The sequence below is a fragment of the Mustela erminea genome, chromosome 21 (genome assembly GCF_009829155.1).
Source record: "Mustela erminea isolate mMusErm1 chromosome 21, mMusErm1.Pri, whole genome shotgun sequence".
Taxonomy (NCBI): domain Eukaryota; kingdom Metazoa; phylum Chordata; class Mammalia; order Carnivora; family Mustelidae; genus Mustela; species Mustela erminea.
Window position 1 is genome coordinate 1866364 of NC_045634.1, and position 20722 is coordinate 1887085.

At 36.9% G+C, this 20722-nt stretch overlaps 1 protein-coding gene across 7 annotated transcripts in view; it reads left to right on the top strand.

Moving 5' to 3' along the window:
• RNF170 (ring finger protein 170) overlaps positions 1–14582 on the top strand; it is a 47916-nt gene extending 33334 nt beyond the window's left edge. For all 7 annotated transcript variants that reach the window (XM_032329202.1, XM_032329204.1, XM_032329205.1 and 4 more), the window contains 3 exons: positions 2792–2865; positions 7134–7244; positions 11702–14582. In XM_032329202.1, the coding sequence (XP_032185093.1) occupies positions 2792–2865; positions 7134–7244; positions 11702–11971 (455 nt within the window). In that variant the 3' untranslated portion in view covers positions 11972–14582. The remainder of the gene's footprint in view (positions 1–2791; positions 2866–7133; positions 7245–11701) is intronic.
• Positions 14583–20722: the final 6140 nt, after the last annotated feature.

Consider the following 20722-nt stretch of genomic DNA (forward strand, 5'->3'; position numbering starts at 1 on the left):
CTAAGATAGCTAACAAGTTATAAAACACTCATTTCAATATCTGTCTTGGTCTGTTGGGAATGCTAATGAGCTGCAAAATCATGAAATACCAGATAGAATTAAATGGCCATCAGAGAAAGCAGATACTTTTTCCCTTCTCAAACCTCTGGTAGATATTCTTAATCAATTGGATATGCTTTCCGAGTCTGGATACAGCTTCAGCCATCCTTTAACACAGTACTCGAGGCATGTGTTAAGAATCAATGAGGTTTGGCAGGCTAGATGAACTCCATTTGCCAACCCAGGCTTAGGTAATTCACTGAGTGGATAAAAGATGGCAGTATTGTGTTCTTGGTTTCTGGGTCTGAGGTAATTGGGTAGATTGCTTCTGATAGCCTGCTGTACTTGTTAGATACTTCATATACTGTCTCTAGGTTCAAAGATTTAGAAAACTAGTCATTCAGCTTCTCAAGAAACAAATGTGTTTCTTTGAATAGTAGTTCAAGTATATTGATACTACTTATATATAAAAGGCACCTTAGTTTAGTTCCTATATATGGAATTACAGTTTTTCTCCTTTACAGTGAGCTAAGAAAAATAGCAACAACAGACTTCATCTCACTTACATTTGTAACCCACACTGTTTCACTGAATTCTTCAGCAGTCTTAGGAAGTGTTATTCCCATTTTACAAATAAACAGAGATTATGACCCAGATTAAAGTCAATGAGTTGTCTTCTCCCACCATCTTATTTAGGTGGATCTCTCTTTTTATAGGGGGGAAAGTTGAAGAAAAGGGAAAACCTTGAGCAGTATCATAGCAGATGTGTGTGAACTGGAGCATTTGATTTGTTGGACCGTAGTTTTTCTGTGCAGTTAGTGGCCGTACATAATTTACAAAGCAAGGACACCATACTCCCAATTTGTAGGAAAGAGATGTGGAATTAAATAAGTGAATATATGTCAAGACACATTGAATTTTGGAGTGAACAAGTAGTAGATAGAGCTGAGGCATCACTACGGATGTTAATAATAATACTAAAAAGGTTTAGAAGTTTTGTTTTCATATAGTTTCTGTGTGAAATTAGGTTGTTTAGATTAATAAATATTATCTAACAGCACTTTGAGATTAGGAAAAGATACCAGATATTGTTTGGCTTTTAAATTCATCTTTTAAATCATCATACCTCTGTTTCCCCATAGTCACTGTAATGTCCAATGTGGATAGCCTTTGCTTAGCCCCTTGGTTTGCTCACTGTTCTCCTCAGATGTCATTTATTTCTACTTCTGGCATTTGCTCCTTTCTATTCATAATACTGGGAGCATGCTCCTTTCTGTTTTCTGTATCTAAATCTTACCTAACCTACAAAGTTCAGTTCAGATCCTTTCTCACGTACAGATTACTCTCTGCTGCATCCCAGAGTTCTCCCTCCCTGTGTTCCCTTTGTACTTAAAGTTAATAGTAAACGGTTTGCGATTTAACTATCTCCTCATTGATTTCACTGTGTCATCTTGGTCTTCTCAGTTTGACTGTCATCACTCATTCTAAATTCTGGACATTAATTTGATCTGGAAGAATCAGAATAAGGAATTCAGGAGGGCTAAGCTAGGTTGCTAAGACAAGAGTAAGAAAACAGAAAAGATCCTAGAGGCTGGAAGCACTTAATTCAGATTCACTGAGGGACCTGGATTGTCTGAGAAATAAGTGTTCTGCAGAGAAGAAATGAATTGACCCCTCAAACATCAGACAGTGTTTTTTTTGTTTTGTTTTAAAGATTTATTTCTTTCTTTATTTGACAGACAGAGATCACAAGTAGGCAGAGAGGCAGGCAAAGAGAGAGAGAGGGAAGCAGGTTCTGCCAAGCAGAGAGCCCAATGTGGGACTTGATCCCAGGACCCTGAGATCATGACTTGAGCCGAAGGCAGAGGCTTAACCCACTGAGCCACCCAGATGTCCCTGGACAGTGTTTTAAAATATTCCCTCTTGGGATTCTTGGGTGGCTCAGGTCATGATCCCAGGGTCCTGGGATCGAGTGTAATGTTGAGCTCCCTGCTCAGCAGGGAGCCTGCTTCTCCCTCTAGCCCTCCCTGCTTGTGCTCATTCTCTCTGTCAAATAAATAAATAAAATCTTTAAAAAATAAAATAAAATATTTCTTCTTCATTTGTTAGTGACCTGAACTTTAGTGCTTCTGCATTTAGCTTACCTGCTACTTTTTGAGGCCTATAAACTGTTCTGCTGCTCATGAACATCTTCTAGCAGAAAAATCAAATTCATCCACTACAAAAGTTGGTTCAATTATTGAACTGGATTATAAACTTTATTAGGTCAAACAGCATGTAATCTTTGTATCCTATGGTTCTTAATTACTATTGATGCCACTGTAACTTGGCTTTCTAAATTCTTAAAAAAATAAAAGTAGTGTTTTTGTAACATATATACCAAATTTGGAACAGAAAACTTATTTATACTGTGATTTGTTTGTTGTTATATTTGCAATGATGTTTACTTATTCTACATAGGAAATGCAATATTTCTATTAAGGCTCAGCATTGAAGCAGTTAATATATGGTTGCTTTGGATTATATAAAAATATCTATATCTTAACTAGTAGTTTAAATAAAAATATTTTCAGTGGCTGGGAATTATTATGAGATTTAAATTTGCCTAAAGAGTTGGTTGGATGAAATAAAAAATATTTTTAAATAAGATGATACTATAAAAATACTTCAAATATTTGAAACTTTCTGAGGATTTATGGGCCTTGAAATTTAAAACATCAGTATTAATGGTTTTTTTTTTCCCCCTCATTAGGTACCTGCATTATTGCATACTGGCGATACGGTTCATGGCTTGGGGCAATCAGTTGTCCAATCTGTCGACAAACGGTAATGTTTATATCCAGAAAGCATCATTTATGCTAGTTCATATTATAAATTTTAATAATTTCTGTATCTAACTTTGAATTGTTTTGATTTTTTTTAAGTTTTTATTTAAATTTCAGTTAGTTAACATATAGGGTAATAGAAGTTCCTGGTGTACAATACAGTGAATCAACACTTCCATACAAGTGCTCATCACAAGGGCACTCCTGAATCCCGGTCACCTAATTCACCCGTTCCCCCACCCACCTCTCCTCTGGTAACCATCACTTTGTTCTCCTTAATTAAGATTCTGTTTCTTTCTTTGCCTTTCTTTTTTTCCCCCTTTTCTTGTTTTGTTTCTTAAATTCCAAGTGTGAGTGAGATTCTAGGGTCATAGATCCTTTCTCTGACTTATTTCACTCAGTATAATACTCTGGCTCCATCCATTCATTGCAAATGGCAAGATATCATTCTTTCTGATGGCTCAATAATATTCCACTATATATACATGCCACATCTTCTTTATCCATTCATCAGTCAGTGGACACCAGGGCTCTTCCATAATTTGGCTATTGTAAATAATGCTGCTAAACACTGGGGTGCGTGTATCCCTTTGAATTATTATTTTTGTATTCTTTGGGTAAACACCTACTAGTGCAGTTGCTAGATTGTAAGAAGTTCTGTTTAATCAAAGCTTCCGTAATGTTACTCCATTATTATTTTTTTTTATTTAAAGATTTTATTTATTTATATGACAGAGTGAGAGAGAGAGATCATGAGTAGGTAGAGAGGCAGGCAGAGAGAGAGAGAGAGAGAAGCAGGCCCCCCGCTGAGCAGAGAGCCTGATGCGGGGCTCGATCCCAGGACCCTGAGATCATGACCGGAGCTGAAGCCAGAGGCTTAACCCACTGAGCCGCCCAGGCGCCCCTACTCCATTATTTTTTTTAAGGTCTTAAGGACAGCAAAAAAGGGAAATACCTTTCTAAATCTTTCAATTATAGTAAAAAACTGGTAAATGAATCCTCCCCCAAATTCTAGTAAGTCTTTGTTGTAATATGAACAGAGGAGTAATTGAACTAGCTAATCAGGCTTAACCAGATATTTCCCCTACATATAAAAAAATGTTTTCCCTTTTCAGTTTACTTTAAAGCTGCCCTTCTCTAGTGAGGGTCAAGATAGCTTTATATGATGAACAATAGTTTTTTAAAATGTGTCTTTTGGAGACATATCTATATTACATGATCCAGAACAGATCAGACTATTTTAGTTAGTATAGGAGTTACTTTGGGGGGGAGATGATAAGTTTTTATAAACATATACTGAAGACTGATAGGTCAGCATAGATTTTTCTTAATTTCTCTGACAAACTGGAAAAGCAAAATAATGAAAAATTGGAGAAATTGAAGTTCTTAGTTTTTTAATTAGTAAATATAATGAAATAGAACATTCTATCAGTTGTATACAGTTTTTTCATAATTTTCTATATACTTATTTTATCTTTCATCTAAAATAAATACCTACCTTTCTACTAATGAGTTATGAACACGTGAAAAGATAGCAGCTCCTTAGGAAGTCTTCCACTGTGTAAAGTGACATCCCGAAGGGATAGAGAGCTTTCAAGTAAAGATGTTAAATTGAATACATGTATTTACTTTTGCTCGTGGCCACCCCATTAAAAGAACAGGACATTTTGTAAAGGCATAAACTCATGGAGGCCAAAAAATGAAACAAAATGGTAGAAAAGGCAACAATTTTTCTAAAATTCTTTGTAAACTATAACAGACATACAGAAAAGCACAAAAAACAGAAATATTGCTCATTGAATTATCACAAAGCAACACTTCAATAATCACCACTCAGATAAAGAAATAGGAACTGGCCAGTAGCCCCCAGAAGCCTCCTCAGGACCAAATCTCCAACTCCTTCCTCTCCTAGAGGCAACTACTATTTGACTTTTATGATAAGCTTTTCCTTGACTTTCTTTTTTCTTTTTTTAAAATATTTTATTTATTTATTTATTTGACAGATCAGAAGAAGGCAGAGAGGCAGGCAGAGAGAGAGAGTGGGGGAAATAGGCTCCCTGCTGAGCAGAGAGACTGATGCGGGGCTTGATCCCAGGACCCCAGCTGGGATCATGACCTGAGCTGAAGGCAGAGGCTTTAACCCACTGAGCCACCCAGGCGCCCCCCTTGACTTTCTTTATAGGTTTATGACCTTAGCATGCATCTCTAAGATTATTGTCTAGTTTTGTTTGATTTTTGGACTTTATATGAAAAAAAACCATATAGCATGTATTGGCACACACAGACACACCCTTTCAGCCTTGTTCGGGCTATCCACTCACCCCCATACTGCCTCATTTTGTGGCGTGGAGAGGGAAGTTCAGGGCTTTATCTTCTTTCCCCCTAGCTTCTACATTCCCAAATTCTGCCTCTTTCACATTTGACTTTGTATCACACGGCAGGAGGAAAATCGGTGGAGTTTCTTTTGTTGTTGTTGATGTTGTTTGTACTGCTTCTCTGGCTGATTTGATTATATGAAACAAGTCTGTCACCAGTGAAATTTATTTGCTAATACCACTTCTCATAATCGTTAGCCATATGCCAGCAATGCTGAGACTAAACCATAGGTCTGACATTAAAGAATTAGTTCCACCACCTGTCCCCTCTTCTTGGCTCTATCCATGGCTTTTCATAGGGTATATATGTGATATATATATATAGGTGATATCCTTTTGACCACCCATAAATTGCTAGAGTCCGGAAGGGTAGAGATAAAATTGTTTCTGTATAATAGGTTTTGGTTCCGTAACTAGAGAAGAATACATCCTGGAAGTCAGACAGGTGGCAGGTACCCCGTCCCCACCCTGTTCCGCTGATGCGGTGCACAGGCAGCTGCACCTGACTGCACCTTGCTCACCACTTCTCTTCCCGAATGCATACGCTGAGACACCAGTGGCCCGAGCTGCACTTCCAGGGCCAGCTTAGGTTTCCAGCTTAGGTTTCCAGCTTTCTGGGCACCCCAGGCAGAAGTCCTTATTCTCAAGCAATACTCTCAAGCGCCTTGTAACAGGTCTACCTCCCTTTCCATCTTGGGTGTTGTGGTTGGCAAGGGGCAGGGCTGTGTCTTCGGTTTTGGGGTCCATGTAGCTTGTAGTACAGTGCCTGGCCCACAGTAAGCGCTCACTTACTATTCATTGCAAGATGATTTTTATTAGCAAATTTGTGAAGAGAGGCTGTGTACCTGCTTTCCTACCACCTTTCTCTTCATCACTCCTTCGCTTGGCTGTTTGGAAAGCATCTGAGTCGTGGGAAGGCCTGGTTTTACAGCTGAACTGAGGAAGGATAAAAACAGCTAGATGATTTAAACCTAAATCTTCCCATTTTTATCTCCTCACACAGTGACCATTTCTATAGGCATTGATATATTTTAAAATGTACTTGTTTTTCAAGATATTGTCCTCTTCAGATTACCTCAGTATGGTCCTGGGACGCTTGTGTATCTTTACCTCTGCCATGGAGGAAACCAGGTTAAAAGTATTACGTTACATATTAGTATCAAGAATTACCTTTTTTGGGACGTCTGGGTGGCTCAGTGGGTTAAAGCCTCTGCCTTCAGCTCAGGTCATGGTCCCAGGGTCCTGGGATCAAGCCCCGAATCGGGCTCTCTGCTCAGCAGGGAGCCTTTTTCCACCTCTCTCTCTGCCTGCCTCTCTGCCTACTTATAATCTCTGTCTGTCAAATAAATAAATAAAATCTTTAAAAAAAATTACCTTTTTTGATGATAGTAGGGATGGATGCTTCAGAGTGGGCTCCTGCAATAACTTAATCTCTGTATTATGTTTGGTAGCATTCAAAGATACTTCAGATACCAGTGAGGTTGAAGAATAATGATTGTAATCACAAAACACATTCCTAATTTTTCACTCCCACAATAATAAACATATATTTTTATATTACTTTGCTCCTGAATATTTTCTCATCATTTGTTAGCCCAGAGCATTACTGACTTTATCCCTGGTGTCAACTGGAAGATATTAGAACCAGTGTTTGCTTGAGGTACCCATTTGATTTTGTGGGAATTCAAATTACATTTTACATTGGATTTTATTATAAGTCAGTGGTACCTTACTTTCCTCACCATGTTGCTTTTATTTAAAGAAATAACTGAAAAAAAATAAAATGAGTGAAATATAAATTTAGAAGCTTTTCTCATTCTATTGAATAATAACACAAAATGAAAAAAATTAATGCTACAGAAAAGTCTAACAGTGTTTTTTTTGTAACATACAGGTGACTTTACTGCTAACAGTATTTGGTGAAAATGACCAGTCTCAGGAGATTGTATCATTGCGTCAAGATATTAATGATTATAACCGGAGATTCTCAGGGCAGCCTAGATCTGTGAGTATTGTTATAGCAGGTGCGAAATTAGAGTATAATGATACTTCTCTTTGGTAAGGTGAGATTTACCAACATGTATTCTTTGACTATAAAAAGTCTCATTGTTTATGTGTGTTGGATAAAGTTTTAACCTTCCTTGTTGTTGTCAATCACTGAGTTACAGCTTTCCCAAGGACTATAGTTTTCTATCTTTAAAAAAAAAAAAATGGCATTATAAAAGTCTTTATGAAGGAGATTACAGAAAAAAAAATTGGAGGGAAATGTGAAATTGGAGGGAAATGTGAAATTTCTAAAATAGGGATTATCTAATGAGAAGCTTAGAACTAAGAACTTCTAGAGAGTTTTACAATTTGTGTTTTCCACTTTTTTATTTACCCTGGGCCTCCTCTTTGAAATGTTTCCCTAACTAACTCTAGGTGTTAGGGAAGTTTTTTGTTATGTCATTTTAGTTACTCAAAAACATTTGATTTTTAAAAAACACATTAATTTTATGATTGACCTCCTACTCCCCAAAAAAGGCATTTGATAGATTAAAAACTCTATCACATTTTACTAGCTTATTCCAGTTTTTTCCAGAATCTAACAAAGAATTCCAGAAGTGTGTGCACGACTAACTATGTACTTCAAAAATCAGAATATTCTAAGTACAGATTTATATGGAAAGCCTAGATCCCTCCTCTGAGATCAAAGCATATGTCTGAGTGCTTGGCTTACGTCTCCACTCGGGTGTTGCATCAGCATCTCAAACGTGATACGTGCGATATTAAATTGCTTCCCTCCTCAGCTCGGTGTTTTCTTTTCTCAGTCTACTTAGCTGTTTTGATTTCTTCCTTTCCCTCATTCGCCTCATCTGGTATATAAATGAGTTGTATCATTTCTTTTCTCATTTGGGGAGATCCTCTCATGTTTAGCTCATAAAAATGTCCTGTGTCCGTAGCCATCATTCTAGCCTAAGCCACCATTATCTCTTGCTTAGGATAATTGCAAGTAGCCTCTCGCTGTGATTTTTTTCTCTGCGCAGGAGCCCGAGTAATATTTTGAAAACATAAGAACATGATGTTCTTGTATTTTAAAACTTCCAGTGGGGGCGCCTGGGTGGCTCAGTGGGTTAAGGCGTCTGTCTTCAGCTCGGGTCATGATCCCAGGGTCCTGGGTTCAAGCCCCACATCGAGCTCTCTGCTCAACAGGGAGCCTGCTTCCCCCCCCCCACCCCCGCCTGCCTCTCTGCCTACTTGTGATCTCTCTGTGTCAAATAAATAAATAAAATCTTGGAAAAGAAGACAAAGAAGAAAAAAAAACTTTCAGTGTTTTGGAATAATGTTCCAACTCTTTCCTGTACTAAAAGGCCCCCAGCATGACCTGGTTTCCCGCCTCCCAAACTTCACCCAAAATGCCTCACCTCCACCAGCCTCCTTTCAGCTCTTGAAGTGCACTCCCAAGTTTTCCCATCTTAATGCCTTCACACATGACCCTTCAGTTGGGAATGCTTGTCTCTCTGCTCTTCTCGTGACTGACTTCTCATCCTTTAGGTCGTTCTTAAATAGACCTTTCTAAGAGAGGGTTTCTCTGATCAACTAAGGTATCCTCTATCACTGTCCTCTGCACCATTCCTTTGTAGCATTTGTCACAAACTCTACTCAAATCTTGTTCATTATCTTTCTCTCAGTAGACTGAAAGCTTCATGAGGGCAAGGACTGTATGTATATATTCACTGCTATATTCCCATCACCAGTTTCAGTACCTGGCATACAGTAGGCCCTTAATATTTGTTGAATAAATTAGTGAGTTATCTTTAAGAGTTGATACTACTACTGTCAGCCAAGTAGTACTTCAGTACTAAAGTGCTTCAGTACTAAACACTTGTGTGCTCTCGTGCTTCCTCGCACGTATTTCTGATACATGATGTGGTGTACATTGAAGGGCATACAGTTTCAGCTGTTGTGGATAAAGGTAAATCTTCTAGATGTCTAAACAAAAAGAAAACTTAATCCAATCACTGGTGTCCCCCACAGATATCCGGGGACCTCTTCTTTTTCACCCAGCAACTTTTTTTTTTTTTTTAAACATATCCTCCAGTGACATCTAGAGGATGATTCTTTGAAAATAAGCATGTTCCAAATTCAAGAACTACCACTGAACTTAAAAAAAAAAAAATCATTTTAAGATATTCATTCCTGTTTTTAAGTGTGAAAGCATATCGTTGCTCAATTACTAATTTTTGGTGGGTGTCAGATATTTAATAATTAAGAAGTAGGTGATAAAATTACAGTATGATAGAGACTTTTAGCTCTTTGATATTTCCTCATCCAAAGTTGGAGCAAGATTGTGATTAATACACAGATATTTCTTAATAACCCATTTCATACTTCTTGTCTGCTTATTACAGATTTTATATATAAGTCATACCATATGAGAAGTGAACGAACAGTTCTGATAAAGGACAGAAAAGAATTCAAAAGATACACTGGCTGGTCACTAGAATATTTAAAATAATTTACCATAGACTTGTAAAAGTTGTGCAGCTGTTTTGCTTTAAATGTGAATTTCTCCCATAAAGAATAGAAAGTTAACATAGGAACTCATTCTAAAAAGACCATTTAGGTTTTTTTGTGACCAGTTTTCCAAAAAGGATTTACAGGATTTTCTGGTGGAATTTATAGAACTGCTTCCTTATCACTTGCTCAGTTCTTCCCATTTTTGTCTCCACTTCCCTCTCTACTTACTTGGCACTCATGAAAAACAAAATATATACTTGGACATACTGTAATTAAATGGATTGTTAATTAGAACTGAGCTAATTAGAACAGTGGAATTACCAAAGGAAGTGACTTTCTTCGTCTGGTCAGTTTCTCTGTATCTACCAACCCCTGAGAAACGAGATAGTGAAAGAAGTTATGTTGAGAAGTCATGGTAGTTCCTTACTACACAGGACCATATAGTCCAAACAGACTACACAAAGAAAATGCAAAGTTTGCAGACAGAGGGTAAACTAACTTGCTCAAGATCATACAAATAGATACTAGTACTCGTTTGTTAACAGCTTTATTTAGATGCATTTTACACAGCATGAAGTGCAACCTGTTTAAAATATATAATTCAATGCTCTTTAGTGTATTCAGAGTAAATATAATCTAGTTATTGTCATAATCTAATTTTATAGTATTTTCATCATTCCAAAGGCTTTGGCATCCCTCCCCATTCTCCCCTTTCCTGTCCCCTTTCCCCAGTCCTTGGTAACTACTAATTTACTTTCTGCCTCTATAGATTGGGCTAGTCTGGATATTTCATTTCATTGAAATGGGATCATATAATATCTGGCCTTTTGTCTCTGGCTTATTTCCCTTAGCATAGTGTTTTCAAGGTTCATCCATGTGGTGATATATAAACCAGAACTTCATTGCTTTTTATGGCCAAGTGATACATATTATTTTGTTTATCCATTCATCAGTTGATTGATGTTGGAATTGTTTACACTTTTTGGCTATTATGAATAATGCTTCCATTCATATTTGTGTACCAGTTTTTGTGTGGACCTTTGTTTTCATTCCTCTTGGGTATATGCCTTACTGCTGGATATTATGATAATTCTGTTTAACATTTTGAAGAACTGCCAAACTGTTTTCAGGGAGGTGGTTTAGTCACACCAGGAGTGTGTGAGGGTCCAATTTCTCTGAATGCCTCAATTTTCAAAAATTTATGCAATTTGTTAAATTTCAGCTGTGAAAATTATGCTCACTTATGTAGAAACCTGGTAATTGATGTTTTTATACATATTCAGAAGCTTAATTATTTTCATAAAGATAGGGTCTGGCACTCCAAAAATCTTTGTGGCAATTAATAATTTGCTTAAACTCAAGCTAAGCCAAATAAACATCCTGGGAAGGAATCTGTTTCATTGCTATTCTTAGGCTGTCAAAGCCGTCCAAGTTAATGCGTCTTTAAAGTATACCACTTTTATATTGTCTGGCAATTTATAAATGTCTTTTGTATACTGTATCTCTTTTAGTTCTTAATAGTCCTTGTGACACATGCTTGGTTAGTTGTTGTCGGATCTCAATTTGGTTGTGATCTGGTTTCCCCCAGATCACCTGTCTACCGAAAGATTGACGTTGAGTTTAAATCCAGACCCTGCTTAAGCCTCAGTCTCTAATCCTATATACACTAAGTACTTCGTTTGGTTTATTTTACTAATTCAAATTAGAGAGGACTTGAGTTACCTCACTATATCCTATATTTTCAGTTTGTTGACATTTTAGTTGCTTTCCAGTTACCTGCAGTAGGATCGATCGTATAAGAACCTAGTTATCAAAGAGCTGTTTCCAAATAAAATGTGTAACTAGAAAATACATGAAACTCCTTAATTCATGTTAACTGAGTTTGCACATTGTAAGGAAATTATATTATTCTGATACTGACATATTAGATGACTAGTCATATTTTGTTCTTCTCCCTGCCAGATTATGGAAAGAATTATGGATCTACCCACTTTACTGAGGCATGCATTCAGGGAAATGTTTTCAGTCGGGGGCCTTTTCTGGATGTTCCGCATCAGGATTATACTTTGTTTAATGGGAGCTTTTTTCTATCTTATATCACCTCTAGATTTTGTACCTGAAGCCTTGTTTGGAATTCTAGGCTTTCTAGATGATTTCTTTGTCATCTTTCTGTTGCTCATCTATATCTCTATTATGTATCGAGAAGTGATAACACAGAGACTAAACAGGTGAAAAAATGTGAGTTTACTAATATTTCAGCCAGTGTGTGAAATCAGACAGAAGGGCCAATGGCAGTATATAGCATTTGACTATTATTGTACAAGCTTAAAACCACTGTATGGCAAACATTTGATTTCATTTGGCAAATGCCTAGCAAGATATGACTGGAATTTTTACATTACAGGTTCTAATATTAAGGTTAGAATTATAATAATTTACAATTATATCTTGATTCTGTGTTGTCTATAAAGTCTCTGGAAAAACTATAGAATTATATAAAAAGGGATGATTTTATATGTTTTTCTTTTTCCAAAAATTAGATTAATTGGATGTATAGTAAGATATTGTTTTATAGTTTATCCAATTTATTCTTCTCAGTGTGTACCTATATGATAATATATTGCTATGAAATGCATCTAATTATTTTTGTTACAATAAAATGTTGTACAATATTGGGGGAAAGTCACTGTGTCTTTTAGTACTAGCTACGTTTTATGGACTTAACAGCAGTTAGGCTTTGTCATCCTGATAGAGTTCTTTGCTCTCAGCTAAAAGTGAAAGAATGAACTTGAAATTTATAATTTGATTCCATGTTCTGGTTTATAAGACACTTCTTAATCAATAGAAGTATTAACGTACAAGATATTTATCTGCAGTCAGCACACATGATTTTCTCAGTTCTGAAATTTAAATAAGAATTTGGTACTTTTATAGGAATAATACATAAAAGTAACTTGTAAAGGGAAATTTTTTTCAGAAACTTCTGTGAAACTTCAAGCACATAGAAGTTTGATGCATTTCTGAGGAAAGTGGCAATGAGTATCAAAGACCTTGGGAGGGGTATAGGAACACTGTTTAAATTTGACAAGAGAAATTATTGGTGAGCTATGTTCAACAGAATGGACAAGTTTGGTTTTCTCGTCAGAAAACTTTTATAATACCATCCCTAGATGGCAGCATATAGCCCGAATTCCTCAGGTCTAACACAGAATGAGCAAATGTTGTCCGAGGCAATTCAGTAAGAAAGCTATCTTGCTTTTTTTTGATGGCTACAACCTAAGTACCTAATGCTCTCATCTGCAGTTTTTTGTTTCAGAAGAATCAAAACCACAAGTGGTATCAAATCCTAACTCCCTCAGCTGGCACTGCTCATCTGTGGAGTGGACAGCAGGGTCATCCATGCCAAGGAGTCTGTGTTGGCTCTGTCACCTTGCAGTCACCGATAGTCATACTGTCCATTCATGTATTAGCGAGCTTCATTTATGTATGGATATGGAGGGAAAACCCAAATATGTTACGTTCTCTCAAGTTCATCAGGTTAGTCATCAATTAATAAGATGCTGAGTGAATATCCAGAACAGTATTTTCTAATTTGGGTGGAGGACAAAGCTGTTGCTTGTCATAGAGAAAACAGTAATGCCTAATTATAGCACATTATAATTAAAGGATTTCTCGCATACTTGACATCTTATCCTTAGGACACTTGTGTGAAAAAGGCAGGGCATCGCCTTCCTTTTCATAGTTGAAATCCATATGTCACAGGTGAAAGTTTGGTCTGAAGCCATTCAGAGATAAGTGACTAAGCAGGTATTAGACTCTTAGTGAACTTGTTAGTATGGATTCAAATAGATGTGAAGGTTATGAATAGGGGAAGCAGGAGAGAAACTGGGATCCTTGGGAAGTCTCCAGAACACACTGGAGTAGCATCACTTAGGTGATTCTAAGAGGAAAGGTCCAGAAAGGTTACATATCAAGATTTCATGAATCTTAATTCTATACTTCCAAATTAAATGTCCAGTATGGTGGCATGCTGCAGAGAGAACATTTCAGCTGCAATCACCAAGTAGAAAAGCTCATGAGTTGACTTTGTTATGCCACCATTTACCAGATTAGAAATGGATTTTTTTGCCAATTACAAATTTGGTGTGGGGCTACAGCAATGTCATTTTTTTAAAAGGATTTAATTTTCTGCATGTATTCTGCTTCAAGTATCGCGTTTCTAGTTACAATTTTACTGTAATAATGGGAATTCCGTCTAAGGCTTTCCCAGTAGAGGTGTACTGTACCAACTTCTGTAACATACAAAAACGCTATATAATGTGAAGTCTTACTAAACTGAAAAGGGAACACGTGGACATCTCAGAGTTTTTGGCCTGCTTATTATGTCATCCTTACTGATCACTGAAAATAAACGTGAAAGAGATCTGAGAAAGTATTTAAAGCAAGTAGAGTTGATCAGTGTTCTAAACATCGTAGTAATACTTCTATGATTCAGTTAGATAATATAAATCAAAGGAACAGTTTGGATTTTTATAAAATGCGATATTGTAACTTTCACAAAAACAGATGGTCCAGCCCCAGGGGCAGAAGATAACTTCGGGCAGCTGTGTGGGGAACAAGATGGTGGAAACAATTATTCTAACTGTCCACCAGAACAGTGGTTTCAGCTACGACAGTTCTCATCATTTGAGAGCAACAAGGGACTAAAGGACTTTGTCAGCCCCTGTGGCTGTGCGGATACAAACAGGGCTGTTTCGGTGGACTGGTGGTTTGGTTCAAACTTTGTGACGTAGGTTGTCAAGCAGTTATTCTTTTGAATAAAAACAACATATCTAAAATGAAAGATTTGTGTTATATTCCTGTTTAATATTGTTTGCTTTAAAATTCAGAACTCCTGGGGCGCCTGGGTGGCTCAGTGGATTGAGCCGCTGCCTTCGGCCAGGTCATGATCTCAGTATCCTGGGATCGAGCCCTGCGTTGGGCTCTTTGCTCAGCGGGGAGCCTGCTTCTCTCTCTCTCTCTCTGCGTGACTCTCTGCCTACTTGTGATCTCTCTCTCTCTGTCAAATAAATAAATAAAATCTTAAAAAAATAAAATAAAATAAAATAAAATTCAGAACTCCTGAAATAGTGTTCAGTATGATTGTTGCAATGACTTTGTTTTTCACTAATGGATATCCAGTGTCTCATCACATTTCTAATTAATTATGCTTAGATATTTTAAACTGAAAAAGTAGAAATGTTTTTGTTTTTGAGGAAAATTATTTAATCTGGGCAGTCTATTCTGGGAATAAAAGTGGAACTGGAATTAGAATTTAGGCTTGTACCCTGATTCCCCACCCCTATTTCTTTCAAGTACATATTTGATAACTGAAATGTTACCTTTTTTTAAACTTATTTAAAAAAAATTTTAATTCCAGTATAGTTAATATACAGTGTTACATTAGTTTCAGGTATACAATATAGTGATACGCAATTCTGTGCATTACTCTGTGCTCATCATGATAAGTGTGCTCTTACTCCCCTCGCCCATTTCACCCATCCCCCACCCATCTCCTCACCCATCACGAGTTCTCTTTATTTAAGAGTCTGGTTTCTTCTTTTTTCTGTGTTTTGTTTCTTAAATTCCATATGTGAATGAAATCGTGGTATTTTTCTTTCTCTATCTTAATTACACTTAATATATGTTCTAGATCCATCCATGTTTTTGCAAATTGCAAGATTTCATTCTTTTTTATGGCTAGTAATATTCCATTATATATCTATACCATATCATCTTTATCCATTCATCTATCAACGGACACTTGGGCTGCTTCTGTATCTTAGCCATTGTAAATAATGCTGCAGTAAACATAGGGGTGCCTATATCTTTTCGAATCAGTATTTTCATTTTCTTTGGGTAAATACTCAGTTGTGGAATTACTGGGTCACATGGTAATTCCATACTGTTTTTCACAGTGGCTGCACCAGCTTGCTTGTCCACCAGCAGTACAAGGGGGTTTGTTTTTCTCTACTTCCTCAGCAACACTTGTTTCTTGGACTTCTGATTTTAGCCATTCTGACAGGTGTCAGGTGGTAACATCTCATTGTAGTTTTGATTTGCATTTTCTTGATGATCAGTGATGTTTGAGCATCTTTTCAGTCTGTTGGCTACCTGAATGTCTTCTTTGGAGAAATGCCTCTTGATGTCTTATGCCCATTTTGTAATTAGACTATTTGCTTTTTTGGTGTTCAGTTGTAGAAGTTCTTTATGTATCTTTGGTAGTAACTCCTTATTGGATATGTCATTTGCAAATATCTTCTATTCAGTAGGTTTTTTTGTTTTATTGTTTGCTGCATAGAAGCTTTTTATTTTTATGGAGTTCCAAAAGTTTTTTTTTTTTTCCTTGCCCTAGGAGACCTGTCTACACAAATGTTGCTACAACTGCTGTCAGAGAGATTCCCGCCTTCTTATTCTCTTCTAGGATTTTTATGGTTTTAGGTCTCATGTTTAGTTTAAATCATTTTGAATTTTTGTGTGCGGTGACAGAAAGTAGTCTGGTTTCGTTCTTTTGCACATAGCTGTCCAGTTTTCCCAACACTATTGAAGAGACTATTTTTTCCCATTGCATATTCTTGCCTCCTTTGTTGAAGATTAATTGATGATATAATCGTGGGTTTATTTCTTGGCTCTCTACTCCATTAATCTGTGAGTCTATTTTTATGCCAGTATCATACTGTTTGATTACTATAGCTTTGCAGTATATTTTTTAAGTCTGGAATTATGATACCTCCAGTTTCGTCTTTGTCAAGATTGCTTTGGCTCTTTAGGGTGTTGTATGGTTCCATACAACCTTCAAGATTATTTGTTCTAGTTCTTTAAAAATGCTGTTGGTATTTTCATAGGGATTGCATTGAATCTGTAGATTACTTTGGGCAGTATAGACATTTTAAAAATATTTGCTCTTTGGGGTGCCTGGGTGGCTCAGTGAGTTAAGCCTCTGCCTTTGGCTCAGGCCATGATCCCAGGCTTCTGGGATTGAGCCCCACATTGGGCTCTCTGCTCAGCGGGGAGCCTGCTTCCCCCTCTCTCTCTCTGCCTGTCTCTCTGCCTATTTGTGATCTCTATCAAATAAATAAATAAAACCTTTAAAAAAATATTTGCTCTTCTAATCCATGACATGGAATATCTTTCCATTTGTATTGTCTTCAGTTTGTTTCATCAATGTTTCATAGTTTTCAAAGTATAGGTTTTTCACCTCCTTGGTTAAATTTATTCCTAGGCATTTCATTCTTTTTGATTTATTTCCTTAATTTCTCTTTCTGCTACTTCATTATTAGTACTTAGAAATGCTATGGATTTCTGTATACTGATTTTGTATCTTACAACCTTACTGAATTCATTTATCAGTTCTAGTAGTATTTTGGTGGAGTCTTTAAGTTTTCTGCATATTATGTCATCTGCAAAGAGTGGAAGTTTTCCTTCTTCCTTACCAATCTGGATGCCTTTTATTTTTCTTGTCTTATCTCTGCGGGTAGCAGTACTATGTTGAATGAAAGTGAGAGTAGACATCCTTGTCTTGTTCCAGACTGTAGGGGGAAAGCTCTCAGCTTTTCAGCATTGAGTAGGATGTTAGTTATGGGTTTTTCATATATGGCCTTTATTATGTTGAGATATGTTCCCTCAAGCCTACTCTGGTGAGGGTTTCTATCATGAATGGATATGTACTTTGTCAAATACTTTTGCTGCATCTATTGAAATGATCGGATGGTTTTTATCCGTTCTTGGGATGCTGAAATGTTCTTTCCTGAATCGGTGCCCTTATGTTTGCATCAACACCTTCCCTCATTCCTCTTGGAAGCATTAAATGTACTAATGTACATTTGTAATGTACAGGCTCTTTTTTGCTAAGCAGCAATGAATAAACTTGGGAATGGGTCAGAATAGGAAAGGGCGCTCAAGTTTTTATGGCCGTAAGTCTTAGTTTCCCAGGACCAGGCCAGTGGGCTGAAAGAGCTGTTGACAGGAGGTGATACTATTAAAGAAATAGACAAACACTGAGTTTTTGTTATTCTCTCAGAACCCGACCATCTTCATGGGATCAGTATTTGTTTTAAGCATTGCCTACTAGCAAATTTGAGGTGTTACCAGTCACTGTCGTCTTCACCCACCCTCATCCTCTGATCTGTTCCATGTCCCAGAAGGGTGCACAAGAGGAGTAAACAGTTGGAAAGTTTCCATTTGGAAACACTGAATATGTTTGGACACTGTCCTTATTCTTTCAGACTAGTGGTATTTAGCTGTAGGCCTTTCGAGGGCAGTATAACATGTGATATAGGAGAGGGCTAAAGGCTAATAATGTTTAAAACCAGTATCTAACAGTTTGGATTTTATTTAAAAACAAAATTTTGAAAAGGTGTTTAAAAATGCGGGACATTCATGGGGCGCCTGGGTGACTCAGTCAGTTAAGTGACCGACTCTTGGTTGTGGCTTAGGTCATGATCTCAGGGTTGTGAGATTGAGCCCTGTGTCAGGCTTTATGCTAGGTGAGGAACCTGCTTAAGATTCTTTCTCTCTTCCCCTCTCTCTCTAAAATAAGTAAATAAATCTTGGGGGGGAAAAAAAAAACAAGAAAATAATACCTGACATTCAGATTAAAACACTAATCCTTCTAATCAATCTTAGAGAAAACCTTTAATTTATATCTACATGAAAATTAATCTTTGTTTCACGAATCCTAGAATATTAGACTGAAAGGGACCTTAGGAAACCAGATGAAAGCTACAGATAGCTCCCCAGAAAAAATGCACATATACACATGTATGTATAATTTTCTTTCATTTTCAGATGATTCAAAGACCTGGCCATTCATGAATTCCAAATTAAGAATTCTTCATTTAGTCCCATAGCTTTACTCTATAGATAAGGATAATGAGGGCCAGAGAGAATGAATGCTAGGGTATTTTTAATAAAAGTTGTTTATAGAAAAAAGAGCACAGTTGGATAGAAATTAAAATCTGAGCTATATTAGTGAGTTTAAAGCATCTTTAGTTCTTATCCCTCTCCTACATCAAAACAAGTAGCTTGTTTTTTTCCAGTTTATCTAACAAGACAGTTTACCCTTCTTGAATAATTGACAGAAGTTACCCTTTCAAGGGTTACATTTTCTTTTTTTTCCCTTAAAACCTGTATTAATCTATTTCCTTAAAAAATCTATTAGTTAGTAAATTAGCTCTTGGCCTCTTAAGACTTTGAAAAACATCAGACTTCTAATCAGCCTTCCTCAATTTACCCCTATTTATTCTCATTCCCTTAGAAGGGCATATAAAGCTAAGAGATATTTTCATTTTTGACACTTTATGTAAGGGACCAAATGAAGAGATCACATGAGTACATAAACATCTTTCCTGTTTTGTAAAAGAAAGGCAATTTTGCCTATCTTGTATAGCCCTTGTTTGCGTAGTAAACTATTAAAGTAGAATAAACACCAGGGATTTTTAAGAAATTTTTTATTTAAATTCAGTTTAACAGATAGTGTATTAATGGTTTCGGACATAGAATTTAGTGATTCATCAGTTGCGTAGAACACCCAGTGCTCATTGCATCAGGTGATCTCCTGAATGCCTGTCTCCTGGTTACCCTATCCCCCCACCCACCTCCCCTCCAGCAACCCTCAGTGGACTTACACCAGAGATTTTTTAAATCATCAGGATCAGATGATGAATTATCATAAAGTGAACGTAGTGTTTAACTCTCACCTCTGTCAAAAGACACATTACCACTATCCTGTAAGCCCCCTTTCATTGCCTCTCTACCCCAAAGTAACTTCCGACTTTTACTTACCTTTTTTACTCTTTAAAAAAATAGGATCCTATATTTGCTTTTGCGGGACTTCTTCGATATTAGGTAGGAACCATCCATATTGTTGTGTCAGTTTCTTTACTTTGATTGCTGTATAATATTCCTTGGTATGACCATAACACAATGGACATTTGGATTATTAAAAAGGCAGATTATTATCTTTGAAAGTAAATGTTCCTGGCAGTCACCCCTTGACAAGTAGAGTGTAGTTCTTTGAGCCTTATGAAATGTTGAGAAGAAACAGGCAAGGGAGAGAAGAAAAACAGACAATGAGTACCAATTTGTTTAGAGAAAGTGGAAATTATTATTCTATTAAGAAATTTCTATTCTAACTTAATTTCTATTAAGAAATTAATTTGTAGGGCGCCTGGGTGGCTCAGTGGGTTAAGCCACTGCCTTCGGCTCGGGTCATGATCTCAGAATCCTGGGATCAAGTCCCGCATTGGGCTCTCTGCTCAGCAGGGAGCCTGCTTCCCTCTCTCTCTCTCTGCCTGCCTATGTGTCTACTGTGAACTCTCTCTGTCAAATAAATAAATAAAATCTAAAAAAAAAAAAAAAAGAAATTAATTTGTAGACCACACAAAGTGAAATTTTAATTTGGGACGGTGTTTTAGAAAGAAAAATGCAACATTCAGTTCAAGTAACATTTTTAAAATTATAGGCAATTTACTTTGTCAGTAAATTAACCATTTCAGAGTAAGGAAACATTAGGATTATTTTCAGTAAATAATAAAAATGTAGATTTCACTTCCAAGTTACAATAGCTGGAAGAAAGAAAACAGAAAAAAAGGGAGTGAAGAAGAGAATTTCACTGAGGGAAACCCAACCAAATAATGAAATTGACTAGTTCCACTCTAAACGGATTAAAAATGATCAGAGACCTCAAAAGGGTGCTTTGCACTGGTTGGTGATCCTTGCGTGTTTCTTTAGTGGCTTGCATTACCAACCTCTGCACATTCATACATTCTTTCTCTTCCGACATTTCCCAGTCCTACACTCCCAGAGCTCATGACCCCACTTCATAAATTGCTCCCATCCTGCGAGTCCATCCTGTTTGGTGGGGGGTATATAGCTCTCTTCTTTTCTAAAGGCCATCTGCATTTCGGTAAAAGGTACCACCATCCCTCCATCTAAATGCTTAAG